General features: G+C 53.6%; 1 protein-coding gene across 1 annotated transcript; it reads left to right on the top strand.

Moving 5' to 3' along the window:
* Positions 1 to 4,057: 4,057 nt before the first annotated feature.
* On the top strand, positions 4,058 to 16,467 carry LOC119111146 (semaphorin-5B). The gene is made up of 10 exons (XM_037234974.1): positions 4,058 to 4,249; positions 6,869 to 7,047; positions 8,698 to 8,797; positions 9,311 to 9,824; positions 10,148 to 10,338; positions 10,930 to 11,181; positions 11,463 to 11,658; positions 12,254 to 13,172; positions 13,487 to 13,651; positions 16,292 to 16,467. The coding sequence occupies exons 2-10, from the start codon at positions 6,942 to 6,944 to the stop codon at positions 16,465 to 16,467; spliced, it is 2,619 nt and encodes an 872-aa protein (XP_037090869.1). The 5' UTR covers positions 4,058 to 4,249; positions 6,869 to 6,941.
* Positions 16,468 to 17,079: the final 612 nt, after the last annotated feature.

Below are 17,079 nucleotides of genomic sequence, written 5' to 3'. Positions count from 1 at the left end.
AGGATATGTCATATCAGATTGCTCTCCTCCCTGACACGGCAGGCCATCTGACCCGCGCAGTTAGTCCTGGATCAGCACAGAAACATTCACTGACGCAACAAAATCCCTGATCGCCGCAGGTGGTCAAATTATTGTCACATAGACTCTGGTCCCATGTCTTTTTTGTTCTTCAAAGATTTTGAGGGCTCCCTGAACGTAGATTGTACATGAAATTGGGTCGCAAACTTGTATTAGCATGGCTAATCCATATTTGTCTTAAAATGCTCAAGGTTCAATCAGAATTGATTCCTGATAAAATTATGTAGCATGGTTTGAACATGCGCGCCCGCAAGGTATAGCACCAACAGCCTCGATACCCGACGTTGCAGTCTCCATAGGCCGCGCGGCGTCGGCCCTGTGGCTGTAACACTAAGTGGTGGCCAATAAGCAACCGAAAAAGATGACGCATCTTGAAGAAGATGGCTGATGAACTAGATAAATGGATATTTATGTTTAATGTAGTGTAAAAGTCGGCCAAACACAGCCTTAATCAGACAAGTGTGTGGGGGGGAAGCCAACACTGCTGGCCCCCCACCTTGAAAAGCGGGGGGGGGGGGCGTGGCCCCTGGCCCCCTGTTCCTACACCCATGAGCCTGGACAAAGGCTGGCGAGACTTTCGAATGTGAGCCGATGGCTCACAGCGCGACAGATTTGTCACGCGCCTTCACTTCGCTAGCTTCTTTTCAAGAGACAAGGCTTGCCGCAACATTTTAGGCGGAAGCAAATTCGGAAGCTTGAAACTGCCAAAAACACTGTGACAACAGCCATAAAATTAGAGATTCCCCTTCAACAACTAAGTCACAGAATAAAGGCCCTTCTGTCATATGTTCCTTATTTGAGCCCTGCTGCCGTCTGTCATCGGCGGCCACTGCCCAAGCCCGGCTGCCTCCCGCATGACTGATTGCGAGCTGATCGTATGGCTGCTTTGTTGCATATTGCTGGATCAGCGTTGCTACTAACTGGTGTGTAAAACATGTTGAACACCTGAAACAGTATCTTTTTCCGAGTTTTCTTCCCTTACACCACAACACCCTAGAAAAAGCCTCCGGTAAGCTGCCTGCCTTAGGTATGAATTGGCACAACGAGCATTTCATTGTCATTCAACGTAGCCGACTTGATCTGCTCCTGTGCGTAGTCAGGGGCGTACCCAGAGCCTTGCTAAGGGGAGCGCAAGGTTGACAAGAGCCCCTCTTTTGGTAACCCCCCCCTAAAAAAAGGATGTGACCTACTTGTTAACAAGCGATACGGTTTTCTTCGTTCCATTGTTATCTTTACCTTGCAACCCAAACAAAAACCAGATGCTGCCGTGAGAACAGTTCTGTTGTGAGATCAATGTCTGATCTTCTAGTATGAAAAGAATACACCTCATAAGGTCACTGACTAACGACATGTTAAACTCAGTCCATGGCTGCCAATGAAGGTAATTCCTGTTGGATCGTTGAATCTGGAGTGACAACGGAGCGCTAGACGAAGCCGTGTACATATGAGATAGCTTCTCTGACAATGAGGCAGTTCACTTTAGGGTTACAATTAATGTTGCTAACCCTGGGTCAGGTTTAAAAGTCAGATTGAGATCGAAACCAAACTGTTGCTTTTGCAGGAAGACTTGCTTCGAGAGGTTGTCTTTGACGCTCTTCTTATCACAGGGACACAGACAGACATCTCACTTTGGATTCGTGAATGTCAGAGGATCTCAACGACCCAAATGACTTTGAGCGGCTTCTGTAGGCCAAATAAGATCAATTATCTGAAATGGACACCAGTGGCCTTTTGCTTGGAGCAGGCATCTAAACCAAAGGTATATGTATAAAAGGGCCCAAGGCACTTACAGCACCAATCTGGAGTTTTGCCTAAAAGCCGAGATAATTGAGCTACATACGGGCATACCTACCCTGTGAATTTTGTGTTTCTAGCTCTCTTAATTTTGAAATATCAAGATGTCTAATTGAACCCGCATCCCAACGCGTCGCATTCAGCCGGTCACCAGGCTGGTGTTAATCCGGCCAAATTTGAAAATTGCGTGGTGCTCTATAGATAATGATCTCCTTACTATTCGAAGCATTTCTCCAAAAGTCATAAAAAGGCTCGGTTATGGCAGCTTTGACGACAAGGCCACCGTCCGGTATGCATAGACATAATCCGTGTTACTCTGAAAATTTCGCCAGCGAAATTATTTCCTCCCTGCTGGATTTTGGACGCAGCCCCTCAAAACCCGGGGCAGGTCAATTTGCGGCCACTTTAACAATTGTAATGGAGCCTACGTACGGAGTCAACATAACGGAGCCTTTTTGTGACTTGGAGAAATGCTTTGAATAGTAAGGAGATCATTATCCATGGAACACCATGCAATTTTCAAATTTGGCCGGATTAACGCGAGCGTGGTGACCGCGCAGAATGCGACGCATTGGGGTGGCGGCTCAATTTGACCCCTTGAGATTTCAAAATCAAGAGAGCTAGAAACACCGAATTCACAGGGTAGGTACGCCTGTATGCAACTCAATTATCTCAGATGTCTTAACTTAACTTCAATGAATAACCACCCAAAAGAGTAGGACAAAGGGTTATACTGAGACTCGGCTTGGTAAGACGTGCGGTAATGAGTACGAAGTCACGTGATGAGCATGACGCACATATATCATTATATCGGTAGTGGCACCATGACACTGCGAAGAGTAGGGACCACCCTGCACACCAGTCAGAGGCCGTAGACAATGCAATTCCGAAAACTTGACTTGAAGCCGACGATTTAATCCTATCAGCGAAGAAGCGTGCGTTTAGGCGACGTCTCAAAACTCTCACCCCACGCCAGTTTTTGATTATGTTAGTAAACAATAACACCACCACTTCCCAACTCACCCTCCGACGAGCGGACCACATTCACTGCACGTGTAACTGCGGATAGTCCGAGCGGCGATGGGATGATCTCATCATCCAGTCACGCAGCCCGATAACTACTTGTTCGGCGTCCCGTATCGCACCGTTTCCTGCACGGTTATCGGCGCGATGGGATGGTGTTGGGGGGGGGGGGGGGTATCGTCGCGATGGGATGGGGACACGTATCGCTACGTGTGGATGTGGGACGGGTCCGCAGCACCCCACACATATGATGTAAGGGACGCTGCAGGGGCTCGGGAGCGGGACCGCATCCCCTAGCGCCTCGAGGCTGTGCTCGCCAGCGACCGGCTGACAAAAATCAAGGCTTGTCAAGACGTGCAAGAGTGAGTAGGCCGTTGCGCAAGAACTGAGAAGCATGATACCCCATAGATACGCGCTGGACACACTGGACAGTAGAGGACTTTACGAGCTGGGTAAACCCATGGGTCCCCACGTTGGGTTGGGTTCAGATCGTGAGAAACTGACCGGTTACGATACGGGTATGGCTATTTTTGCAATCATCAACCCCCAAAATAGTTTTCTGAAATTCTTTCATAATTTCGAACTTAAGTATTGAAAAAAGTAAACGGGTGGGTAGCAGATGCGCAAAACTGATCAACAATGGGTGGCGGATGGGTATGACGCAGCCCTATGGGTAGCGGGTGAATTGGGTGCGGATGGAGACTTCGATTGCCTGCGAAAGCCTCCATTGGATAGAGGTGCTGACCGGCCGCTGCGGTGATGGGATGCTGCTATGAGACGACGTCATGTCGGAGAAGGTCGCGGTGCCAACGATTGCGACATGGGACGAAGCAGCTGGAAGGCATAAATGGGTATTTGACCTATTCATCTACTGTTGTGGACCATTATACCATACCAAGATCCGGAAAGCTTTCAGTGTTCTCTTGTTCACAGGAACATTTGGTTGCCCCTATTCGTCTAAACTCGGAGCAAAGAACAGTGATGTATTGTGTTTCTTTAGACCGGGTGTGGAGCGCAGTCACGGACAAACCAGCTCCGCGGTGCAGTGCACAATCTCGTCAACAGATGTCGTCAGTCTCGCGCCGCGCCTTTAGCGGACCCACCGCCCGTGCGGCCCCTCCCCCCGCCGACCGGTATCGGAGGCCGGCCAGTTGTCCGACGTTAGCGGACAGGTGGCCATTGAGAGAGTGTGCTTTACATAAACAGACTGAAAATCACGCTGCCACGATCTTTAGCAGCGGAGTCACTGAGCAAACTCGGCGCTGCCGGTGCGGCAGCGGGTAGTGGAACCGGGTAGAGTGGTGCAGGCTGCCCTACCATGATGGCTGTGTACCTGCTGACGCGGAAGATATCGGTGAGTCAGTTTGACCAAACACATATTTAAACAAGGCTCAGAGATTATTTCATTATCTTTTGGTACCGATGTTTGTTTTCCTTCTCCTATGCGTAGTTGAACGCACCTTCGCTTTCTGATAGAGGCACTCACCAGCAGACAGTTGTGAGGTGGTGGGTTCAATCATTCGCCGATGTAGCTTTTGCCATTTTTCGCTGCATTAGCTTTGAAACAAACAAGCCAATCCAAGCCCTGGACCACTATGCATGTGGCGAGAAAGCATGGCAGCATGGCCGTACGTGAGCTCTCCTTCGCACCACGCCGGCCACGTCAGGCCATGACAATGTCCGGTCCGGTCCGCTGCCTCTCCACGTGCTCCAGAAAAACCGATCCGGCGGCGATTCGAGTCGTCAAACCTGACTTCTTCAACAGCTCCGCTGTCCGAGCTGTTGGTGTGCTGGGGCGGTTAAATTCAGATGCCGCTTTCCTGGCATTGCAGATATGATCCTGAGCCATTGGAATAAATGCAGTATTAGTTGACAAGTAATCAGTGTATCTGTGTTGTGCTTATGACATCAAGTTTCAAATTAAAGTTATTTTAAGAGAACAGCACCGGGATCAGAGCCAAAGCCAGGCGGAGCAGCCTCATGTAAAATCCGACCCGCCAATCGCGTCCACCAAACAAAGAGTGGCTCAAGCCACGCCGCGATATTAGATATTGGTAAGTGCCGTATGCTTCGCTGTCTCACGCGCGTAGATGGAAGGTGAATCTTCCGACGTATTTAATGCAACTCTCCCTCACACGGCACCTTATCCAGAACCCGCACTACGTTATCAGCGAGAAATACGCCGTCAGTTTGCATCACCCGGCTGTGACTATCCATCAAACATTCACAATCGGATGGCTTGTCGTTCTTGGGATTCGTGAGTTCTTAGACTGCCTTATGTCATGTATGCGGACGACGAACAGCGATGGCGGGTGGCAATCAGTCGGATGATCGCGCCATGTTCTGCCTATATATGCATGTGGACAGATATGCTGATGAGCGACGTGAAAACCGTGTCCTTGGAAGCTCCATGTAACTTGCCGCTGTGCTGATGAAATCCATGCCACGAACCGCATTGGGCTGTTGCCGGACACTGCCACAGACACGTGTCTGCGCCTGGGTCCGGGTGTGTCATGTAAACCTTTCGCGATTTCGGTACAATTGGTGTAGAACAAATAACAATCAGCAACGTCAGTAAGAACTCCAGTTCTCACTATTTGTTGCTCAACATTCCCAGCTACAGCATTCCACGTTGCGAAAGCTGCGCTTTTCTTCCCAGTGAGTCTTGACGCCCCTGAAAGGATGCACCGGAAACATCCAGACAAGGGGCGCCAGAGAATGGGGTTCATGCATCGCGTATGTGAGTGTAACTCCTCCGGCCGGCGCCGTTACAGACCGTCCGGTGGGAGATGCTATCTGCGGTCGGTATCCCGCGAGTCGCGAAAAAGACCGGCCGTGTAGCATTGTCCGCCGCTTACATCGTGTCTCCGCTGACGAACGCAGTCACGTTGGACTCACTTCAAGCGTCACACCTTCAGCATTCCGTGCAGCTGCCCACGGGCAGATTTTCCTGGAAATGAGTGCTGCCACGTCCACTTACACTCGAAGGCGCTTACATCCGTGCGGTGTAGACCCTGCAGGCTGGCCCGTTTACAGTCACGTGCCTCGTGTTGTGCCTCAGCTACGCGCGTTGTCCGCGGCAGTCACCTGCTCCGATGCAGAGCTATGCTCCCGGTGACATGTTACAATGGATAATCGAACCGCAAATTTGCCGTGCATCTGGCATCGAGACCAAGCGGTGAGAAGCTTAGCGCAGGGCCCTCTGATCACACATCCCAACAACCGTCAGCGTCCAAAGGCCGGGGTAATTTAGCGCGAAGGTTGACACGCTCAAACCTGCATGGTCCCGACCGAGATGCTTGATCACGATCGGCTCGGCGCGTAGCCGTGCACGGGCTGTGGGTGCACGTCTGCAGGCGTACCCCAGCCGGTGGGCGATACAGCGTGGAAGCGGCCCAGTCCGTGCAGGCGAGCGAAGACGCCTTCTCGTGGTTTGGCGTAGGAGGGTGATGAGCTATGATTACGGGCATGTGCGCCCGGCCGACCCAACCCCCGTCGAACCTGGAGTTGGCTTGAAGCGGTCATGGTGCAGCTGTTACCATGAACGGTTGTTGTTAACTACAGTGACACACTGGGTGGCACATACCTCGTTAGGCATTGTTTTGTGGATCAAATTCCTTTCCGAGGGCGATGCCAAATATGCAGGTACATCAGATAACAGGCGTGCCTTGGAGCTACCTCCCTTCCATTTATGTCCGCTTAAACCCATTCAGATTGCATTAAAAGCTACGAAACGACCATGCATTGCTGAAAGAACAGGCGGGGCTCCATTCTTTGCCTTTTTTGGTTACGGCATGACCTGCGATGTTGCAATAGTTCACACCGGTCACATTAATGAACTGTAGAATAGCCACACTAACCATCGTGATGTTTACAATGGCGTGCAACCGTGAACAGCAAATCAGAACATTCCCTTTCGAGGATGACGTCATCTGAGGGTGAAGTTTTAACTGCGGCGCTCCTATGACCGCAGGCAGGCATGAAGCGCAGTCCAACCGCGGGGTAGTGGCGTTCCGCCAACAGTGAGAGCACCCGCCCAGCGCCGCATGATGGGAGCCGCACGTGGGGCCGCATGGCTCCCGCTTCTCTGGATGGCGGTCTGTGTCACCTCCGATAGCGGCGCCACAGACTACCGCTTCGTGTCGCACGCAGGTGAGCGGGGGCGCTGGAAAGTCAGATCTTGAACACACGGCGTTCATCCTGTCTTACCGCACGGGACCGCTGCGCAGGAATTTTCAGGGATGACAGCTCTCTTTTGTTCCCTCTCTTCGGAGCCTAAATACAATTTATGTGACGTTCCTAACTTTTGTCAGGGCGTTATAGATTCTCCCGCGTTCCGACGGTGATGGATGGAGCTTTGTATCCCTCTGAGAGTGCTTTGGTCTCGCCATCGTCGATAACAAACCTGCACCATGGCGCAAAAATTACCGGGAAACCGCTAAATGCACTGGAACTGCGACACAGATCATATTATATATATATATATATATATATATATATATATATATATATATATATATATTCCGTGATGAAGTAGTCGGGTCTTAGTGCTGGTCACCTCGGTGGACTAGCTAGCGTATTATTGCAGGGTTGTGGTAAAAACGGGTCAACATTCTCACTTGTCCAGAACGGTGCAAAAGCGCCTAAGCTAAAGTGGAAGAATAACCTTTAAGTGTGCGGAATATGCAGTCATACCGGATCTGAAACCCAGCGGAGCGGCTTCCCTGCCCAGGGGCGCATGCACAAAGTTACCCTGGGGGCACGTTCCCCTTATCAAATTTATGGCATGCATTGATATGCGACTAAATGTTTGCTGCTAAACATTGTATGTAAAAATATGAAATTAAAAGGACAGAAAACATGCATTGTTGGCTTACGATGCGCAAGAAATTGCGCGATAGACTCGGTTGTCGGTGACAGTTAGCGCCCCATCCCCCTATCGCGAGATCCTGTGTACGCCCCTGTCCTTGCCTGAAGAACCGGCTCACCGCGGGCCGGCGTTGACGGCGTATGCCGCGGCTGGTGGCGCATCAGGGCCGGTTAAAACTCGGGGCGCCTGGGCTGGTGTCCTTTCGCTCCGACGGCGCGGCAACGATGCGGTCATATCACGTGCATGCCTGACTTTGCGAGGCGTCACTCCAGCACGCTATGGCGATGTTTGGGCTGATGTAAGAGCTTTGTCTCTCTGCGGTGAACTTAAGACAACGTCATCGCGGCTTATACGGCAACTGAAAGGCGAACGGCATAACTCGCCGTCTCCCTACGGTAGGGCCGCGCACCTTTGTTTATTTTCTGACCACCGTCCATATTCTTGCAATATTGTCGCTGTTGGCTCCCGTCAATTGCTTGTCTGCCTCTCCTCTTTCTTCTCTTTTTTTTCAATTGTGAAATTAACACTATAGGTGATGTGCGCGCTGTACATGTACGTGTGCAACTTCCGCAGAATTAATTTGACTCATACGCATTTATCAGTAAATTTTTTTTCTTCCATATGGTCATTGCCCGTGAGGAAGGCAGGCAAGAGTCAAGGCTACCTTCTTCAAATACTTCCATTACTTTCTCCAACCAGATATCTTTCATCTAACGCTTTAAAGCATCTACCCCATTACTGCCCACTTTTGTACAACAAACAACTTGCCATTGTTTGCGTGTGCTGAAGGCTGGTCGGTATCAGTTTAGTTGGCATATCCAGGGCGAAAAATAGCGAGTCGTTTGAAAATATGAACCCGCAGTCCTCCGTGCTCTGGCTGTCAACAAAAGTTTACGGAGACTGGACTTACTAACGACGGCTTCCACTTCCAGAACTTTCGCGCGGAGCAGACAAATTTGCCCCTGCCGGCGTCACACGATTTTCGGAAATCCTCTTCGACATCCAGAAGTACCAGATGATCGTTGGAGCGAGGTTTGTTCCTGTGTTATTGGAGCGATGAGCTTATCGTTTGAATGAGATCCGCTGTTATTACGGTCCTACTGAACCATGCTGGCAATAATTACAGATCCGCCCCCTGACAGCTGCAATGAAATCCTTAAAACAGTTTTCCTCATTCACAGTTTTAAGTTGCTGACTGGTTTTTAAAATGCTCCTAAAATGAAATTAAAATGTACTGAAGACATCAGGCAGGCACTGATTTGCAGAAATTCCTTTCGGGGTTTTCAGATGCACGCCACAAGATCAGATGGCAGCTTCGACCTTGGCATAACATAACGGCTTATTAAGACCGATATATTTCGCAGCTGGGCAGGGTGCTCTCACTCCGGATCTGTCCGTCTGCCACGCCGAACAGAGCACACGACGCCCACCGTGGGCTGATGCAGGCTTGCTAGCTTGCAGCGAAGAGCTGAAGAGCTCTTTCTAACACGCCGCTTCGTCGGCCCTGCCGTCGTCTCTCGTCAAACACGCTGTCACCGTTTCCAGGAATCGGCTGTTTCGTCTCAGCGCGAAGGGTCTGCAGGAGCTTGAGTCCGTGCACTGGTCCGTCTCCGAGCACGAGGCCAACATGTGCAAGATTAAGGGGCAGCCGGCCGCCGACTGCCACAACTTCATCCGCGTGCTGCACCGCCATGGCGAGCGCCTGCTGGCCTGCGGCACCGGCGCCTTCCACCCGCAGTGCTCCTGGAGGAACATCGACTCTCTGCACACCGTCTTCTCCAACTGGTCGGGTGTGGCCGTGTGCCCGTACTCGCCGCACATGAACGTGACGTCACTGGTGACGGCAGAGGGCCAGGTGGTGGCCGCCACGCCGGCAGACTTCTCGGGCCTCGACCCGGCCATCTACCGGCAGGGCGGCGACAGCGGGTCCAGCCTGCGCACCGGCAAGTACGACACCACGCTGCTGAGCTCGCCGCAGTTCGTCGGCTCGTTCGAGAGCGGCGACTTCGTCTACTTTGTCTTCAGGGAGGACGCTGTCGACCTGCCCAGCTGCGGAAAAGTACGGATCTGGCTGGCCGGGCTCGCTTGGAGCTGGGCGTTGATCACGATCCCATCTAGATCGTATGGAACGCCAGTCCTCCTGGCGGTTTTCCGATGGCCTTAGCAACGTTTAACCTTTGAATAGATATAACACTTAAAATGTAGGTATAAAGTCTGCCTGAACGCACAGGCGGTTTCCTTCGTGCATGTGCCTCGCGATCGGAATGAGGCCTGTTCGTGATCCGCCTAGACCCTAACATGAGGCGAGTCCACATCAGCCCTGTGTATAGCCATGTTGCAGCTCGTCGCCTCCAATCACATACCGCGTCGCATCACTTCCAGCGTGTCTACTCTCGCATCGGACGGGTGTGCAAGAACGACCGCGGTAGCCGGCGGGGCACCTGGACAACGTTCCTGAAGGCGCGACTTAACTGCTCCGTGTCCGGCGAGTACCCGTTCTACCTGGACCAGGTGCAGAGCATGCACTACCTGGACCGCGAGGAGGTGCTCTACGCCACCTTCACCACCCCGGAGTGAGTGTGGCGCCGCAGCGGCCGCGCCGAGCACGTGCGGAGAGCGACTGCTGACGCGTCAGCGACGACTGATGATTGCGATTGGCGGCTGTTGAATGCTGGGTTCCCCCTGCGTGGACGTGACACACGTGATGGGATGATGGAGAAAGTCGGTGGCCGGGGCGGGAGGAATCTCGTTTGCGGCTAACCGGGCGAGCTGACCCGCTTGAGCGCTTGACACCATTGGTCACACTAAACGCCTCGTGATTCAAAACATTGTTAACGTTGGGCGTTAAATGGCTTTGGTAGCGGACACGACCGAAAAACCATAATGACCATCATCATTGCGTTGTTTAATGTCTCGCTATATCGTCACCAGCAGCCATATTAAAGATGCAGCCCTTTGTCTACGCCTGCCATTTCACCCCACTTGACACAATTGCAAAAACAGGTAAAAGCTCACCCCCATCTGGCACGGGACGCACGGGGACAACATTCCCACAGTGAGCAGGTGAGCTTGGTGTCAAGATGCCATGACCCAGACCCGCTCAGAACTGAGTGCCGATTTCGCGTCGTGCTCGGCCTGACCAAACGCCGCCGCCGCCGCCGCAGGAACAGCCTGATCGGCTCGGCCGTGTGCGCCTTCAACCTGTCGGCGATCGGTGACGCGTTCGACGGCCCGTTCCGGCGGCAGCGCGAGCCGGGCGGCGCCTGGCCGCGCCAGCCGCTCGACCTGCGCCACTTCCAGTGCGGCGCCGCGGCGCCGGAGGGCCGCCGGCTAGCCGACCTGCCGCAGTACACCCTGATGGACGGCGCCGTGCAGCCCGTCACGCGCGACCCGCTGCACCTAGCCCACGGCGCCAGGTGAATGACTGGGCTGGGGGGAGGAAAGCTAACGTCCGACGCGTGCCCACGAGAGAAACAGAGTGGTCATTAAGAAAACGAGAGAAGGTAGCGATGAGCAGTAGCACAGTGAGTCAAAGGCATAGTGTGTTTAAGATGTTATGGCTATCACTATGAATGTCATGCTGCGGTCAAAGGCAAGGATCACTAGTTATACATGAGTTACCAATGCGTGCTTCTGAAAGCTTTGTTGAGAAGTCACCGGTGAGTCCTTCACCAATGTGTTGTCATGCCGTGCACAGACTTGTGGCCGTGGTGACGGACGTCGTCACTACCAAGCACCACGTGTCCGTGCATGTGATCTTCACGGCCGACACGGAGGGGTACGTGAGGAAACTGAGCGTCATTCCACGAACCCGCAAGACCTGCATCGTCGAAGTTCTGCAGCCGTTCGAGAATTCCACAAGAATATTGACCATGAAGCTGCTTAAAGAAACTGTGAGTTGTTATTGTTTTTATTCATGTCTTGAAATTCGCGATCATTTTTTACCTCTGATGACCACGGTATTATCCATAATTGGAGCCATGCGCAAAGAATGCTGCATCTGAGGTTATGCTGACTAGCTGGGAGCTGCACAAGTCACGCAGAGACCGACGTATTTTATTCCCATTTTATACTGCCAGGCTCCAAGGTGCCTGCGCACACCCTAAAGGGGGGGGGGGGGGTTGCATGCATGGACCTCTTTGTACCCATCCCCTAAAGGCACCAGTGAGTACATGTGGGAGTCTTGGTAGCGGGCACAGCCTTAGAGTAGGTGTGGATGTACATCTATCAGTCCCTGTCGCACCGTGCAGCGCTCCCGGTACCCGAACGTGGACGCGGGCTGGTGTGGAAGCACATGCGCACAGGCATTGCCGTCATTGCGCGAGGCTTGGTATCTGGGCAAGGATAATTGTATCTGGGCACGGACTCCGGTCCGGTGTGGGTGTAGCTGCTGACCATCGTCATTACCTCTCGGAGTACCTCCTGTAGCTGACGACGGACTCGGATCCAGTATGGGTGTACGTACTGACCGCGGCTATCACCCTGCAGGGCTCTCTGTACCTGGGCACGGACTCGGAGCTGGTGCGTGTGCCGGTGCAGCGCTGCGAGCGGTACCAGAGCGAAGCCAGCTGCCTGGGCGCCATGGACCCGTACTGCGGCTGGGACGCAGTGCGCGGCATCTGCAGCCCACCGCCCGTCCGCGACCCAGATGACCCCTCCTGGCGCCAGCTGGTGACCCAGTGTCCGGACCCCAGCCGGCCCGTGGACGGCGGCTGGAGCGGCTGGACAGACTGGCAGGAGTGCAGAGAGGCGGTGGCCGACGGCGGCGAGCTGTGCCGCTGCCGCCGGCGTTCCTGCTCCAGCCCGGCACCGGCGAATGGCGGCGCGCCCTGCACCGGCCTCGCCGCCCAGGTCGCTAACTGCACGCGCCACGGCGGCTGGACCGGCTGGTCGGCCTGGTCGGCCTGCTCGCATCCGTGTGGCCGTGCCAGCAAGTCGCGACGCCGCTCCTGCACCAACCCAGCGCCGGTGCACGGCGGCCGGCCCTGCGTCGGCGAGGAGAGTCAGGACATCTTCTGCCACTCGAACCCGCCCTGCCCGTCCAAGACCAACTTGCCGCTGGACGGCGGCTGGGGCGGCTGGGGCTCCTGGGGACGCTGCTCAGCGCGCTGCGGCGGCGGCTTCCGGCGGCGGCGGCGCGTCTGCGACAGCCCTCGCCCGGCGAACGGCGGCCGGCCGTGCTTCGGCTGCGACCTGGAGTACGCCGAGTGCGGCACCGAGCCGTGCCCGACCCTGCGCCGCCTCACCGACTGGACGCCGTGGCTAGCAACCAATGGCAGCGACGGCGGCCGCCAGCAGCGGTTCCGCTTCGCCTGCCGCGCGCCCGTGCCGGACCCGGGGCTCATCCGGATAGGTGACGCCAAGATGGACGAGCGCTTCTGCTCGGCGGACGGCTTCTGCTCGCTAGGTGGGCACCGGCACGCGGCGCGCGCGGTCGAGATTGGTGCAGGGTATGGCGACGATCGCCTAATGACGGTGATGGAGGATGCGGTGAGCTTCATAAGATCCTGTATGCAGAAGCTGCTGTGCAGATAAATCGCGTTGCACGAGTTGCCGAAATCGACTGTAGAATTCATCGCGACCACACTCGTTAGCGTCGTAACTGCACCCCATTACATCGGCGCGTTCATCATAAACCGCGCGTAATGGCGCTGTATCACTGCCTAAATCGTCATCACCATCATCATCAAGGCAGTGGGTGAACGATATGTCTGGCTTCAGGCGACTCCGAGTCTGCGGGCTGGCAGGAGTGGAGCGCCTGGTCCAACTGCAGCCTGACCTGCGGAGGGGGCATGCAGTCCAGGTCCAGGATGTGCAGCGGGAACCGCAGCGTCTGCCTGGGGCCCAGCCGAGTGGAGCAGATGTGTAACACTCATTCATGTGCAGGTCAGTGCGCGCGACCCTGGTCACCAGAGGCACTTCGCTATGATTGCACACGGTCCGTAAGTGCCTGATGGGAAGCAAAATGTATCCGTGCTGCTCTAACTTCCAACTAGCCATTCCTGCCATCAGGCGCTTATGTTCCCAAAGTGAGTTCAGTAAAGGTGAGCAATGGAAAATGACGCAACCTACCCCAAAATCCGCCATAAGCGGGTTCTTCCTCGGACTTCGTCCACTTAAATAGGAAACCCCTCCCCCAACTGAAAAGCAAACAGCATCCTTGCTTACCACCCTTACAGCAGGCTTGTATAACAGGCTCAGAGTATGCTTCAGGATATTCACCGGGAAGCAGGCCCGATGACCGGGGGAGGGGAGGGGTAGAGTTGGAGGCACTGTCCGCTCGTAATTAATATTAGACATTTGGGAAATAATTAAATGTCATGATTGCGATTCTAGATTACATCCACAGATGGTGCAGAATCTTGCGTATTCGACTCACCTACGCCATTTGGCAACTAAAACTATCCAGCTTTTCTGAGATTATTTGTCCATTTCAACATTGTTCTCCCTGCGGAGGCAAAATTTTACGAGCGGGTAGACATTTTGGGCCATTGGGAGGCATTTCCCACACAGGGTAGATGCCAAAACACGACCTGGACACAGGCTGCTCAGGATTTTGAATGCGAATCGATTTCCCGCCGTGCGCCACGATTTTCATGCGCCTAAGTCACACCGGCTGCTTCTCAAACAGGTAAAATTATCGGAGCATTTTAGGCGGAAACAACTCCGGAAGCTTCAAATATTAACTAACAAAACAACGTTACAAAAACCATAAACATAGAGCTTTCACTGTTAAAAACGAAGTCACAGAATAAACGTTTTCTTTACATGTTCCTTATCTGAGCCCCGTTCCCGTCCACCGTCGGCGGCCACTGCCCCGGCCTGGCTGTCACCCGCATGGCTGGCGTGAACTGATAGTATGACTGTTTTGCCCCAATTTTAGGGATCAGCATTATTGCTTGTTGGGGTGGCTAAACTAGCAGGCTAAACTAGACTCAAATCTGAACGTGTGGGAAAAACGTCAATGGTCAACTCAGGTACGCTCAAAAGGCATAACTAATAAAGCCATATCTTTTGGTTTGACGATTGCTTGAGGTGTCCTGTCGGGAGATGCATGCTGGCGTACCCAAATATGTTAACGGAGGACACGGGATGTTTTTTTAACGTTTTTAAGTTACCGGGCTGCACATGCATTTTGTTTGCTAGGAATATGCAAAATATTTTGAAGTGATGCATATATCATTGTAGCACAGACACCCACCAGAATGGCTGTAAGATTTGGCAACGAAATCCCCTCCCCCATCCACGTCACCTGACACCGCACTTGTTCATACCTATGCACGCCTTTAAAACGTTTTCATGTTCGCCACGCATCACCTCCAGCGATCAGAACACAAAGACCATTCCTTGATGAGTTAAATGGAGATAAATGCTCGGTACAGCTACTCCCGACCTAAACGCCCAGTTGATATATGCACAACTAGTTTTGTTCTTTGAGTATTCGCTGTGTTACAAATTGCGGTCTGTTATGGCAAGTTGTGTTAATTATGGCTGCTATGTAAATTATGGCAGCATTATGGTAGCCTCTGAAAACAGGGTTTTGTAGCTTCCATAATGTTGTCAGCATAGCTCATGTGAACAGCTTAATGCCCCAACTCACCTTATTGCTCAGGGATTCGCTACCAGCAGCACACTTGTATCACACTTAATGTACACACTGTATATAACACCTAACACCTAAATAACACATATAACATATGTATATAACACCTACAACACCTAAATAAAAACACCACACCTAAATGTAGTCCCAACTATGCGGCGGAGCGCTGATCTGAGACTCATCGAAAACGTGCAGCAAGGCAATAGAAACCACGGCCTCACTGTATCAAAATGCGCTCAATGATTTTACAAGCTCTTGGCCTTAGGCCTTTTTCAAGTATGATCATGCTCAGACATGAGGAAGGCCCAAGGCCGTAGACATTTCCCCGATGCATAACGAGTTTGGATATAATGTGACTGTAGTTTCTTGGTGCGCTGCTATAAATGTTGTCAGCATTAATGCAAAGCACGACATTGTACCTCATGGCAATCAAAATTTGGCTCTGAATAATCAAACAACCATGAATGCCACATGCCGTGCCTCGAACAACCCAGCCCTGACACCATTTCTCGAGTACTCTGGGTGGTGTAGGGACTCGATGCCTTCATGGGTGCGTCACCTTCCTCTCATTCTGGCAGGAAGGGCGGGCACCGCAGGGAATCGAACCCCATACTTCAGATTTCCAAACGCGCAGAAAACGCCAGGCTTCCTATCACGGTACACGTGATGTATTCTTCGCTGCGCAGGCTCGTGAAAAGCAATCCGATCAACAGACCACATCCACCTTTGAAAATTCACTCAGCCACGCCGTGGTAAACAAAGGCTTTGAAGTTTTACGAAAGACGTAGCTGGATTAAAGCCCCAGTGACGTGGTGTACAAAGGCTTCGCAATTTTATGGAAGACGTAACTGGACCAAAGACCCAATGGCGTGATTCGTCTCAGAGTCAATAATGCGTGCTGATGCGCTGGTCCGGCTGGACAGGCGAGTGGTCCTGCTGGTCCGACTGGTCAGCCTGCTCCGTCTCCTGCGGGAAGGGCCAGCGCTCGCGCTCGCGCCGGTGCCGCTGGGCGGAGGCGCCGGACGCCGAGACCGCCGCGTGTGGGCCGCCACCCGCTGAGCGCCGAGACCAGCCGCCGCTCGAAGATGCACCATGGTGAGTGCCTCGCCGCGGTCAGGGGCCTAAAGATGACCTGGTGAGCCCGCCTCCGGTCCATTGGCGCAGTCGAAGCATGGCGCCGTGGTGAGACCACCTGCGCCGGCCGTCAAGTGGCGCACTCGAGGATGGCCCAGTGAGATGCCCGCCTCCGGTCAGTGGCGCACTCGAAGATGGGCCAGTGGTGAGTACCTCGCTCCGCGGTCATGCGCACTCGAAGATGGCGCCGGTGGTGAGTACCTCGCCGCCGGTCAGTGCGCACTCGAAGGATGGCGCCGGTGGTGAGTACCAGTCTCCTGCCGGTCCGTGGCGTACTGGAAGGATGGACCAGCGGTGAGAACCTCACCGCCGGTCAGTGACGCACTCGAGGGATGGCACCAGTGGTGAGTACCTCGCCGCCGGTCAGTGAAGCACTCGAGGGATGGCGCCGGTGGTGAGTACCTCGCCGCCGGTCAGTGACGCACTCGAGGGATGGCGCCGGTGGTGAGTACCTCGCCGCCGGTCAGTGACGCACTCGAGGGATGGCACCGGTGGTGAGTACCTCGCCGCCGGTCAGTGGCGTACTGGAAGGTTGGCACCAGCGGTGAGTACCTCACCGCCGGTCAGTCGCACACTC

This window comes from Pollicipes pollicipes, unplaced genomic scaffold (genome assembly GCF_011947565.3).
Source record: "Pollicipes pollicipes isolate AB1234 unplaced genomic scaffold, Ppol_2.1 Scaffold_7261;HRSCAF=8764_pilon_pilon_pilon, whole genome shotgun sequence".
In the NCBI taxonomy this organism is placed as follows: domain Eukaryota; kingdom Metazoa; phylum Arthropoda; class Thecostraca; order Pollicipedomorpha; family Pollicipedidae; genus Pollicipes; species Pollicipes pollicipes.
Note: the sequence above shows the minus strand (reverse complement) of the source record. Positions and strands in the feature narration are given on the sequence as shown.

Coding starts and splice junctions, on each gene's coding strand:
- LOC119111146 (XM_037234974.1), top strand. CDS start 6,942: ATGATGGGAGCCGCACGTGGGGCCGCATGGCTCCCGCTTCTCTGGATG. Junction 8,798..9,310: donor CAGATGATCGTTGGAGCGAG/GTTTGTTCCTGT, acceptor CACCGTTTCCAG/GAATCGGCTGTTTCGTCTCA. Junction 9,825..10,147: donor ACCTGCCCAGCTGCGGAAAA/GTACGGATCTGG, acceptor CATCACTTCCAG/CGTGTCTACTCTCGCATCGG.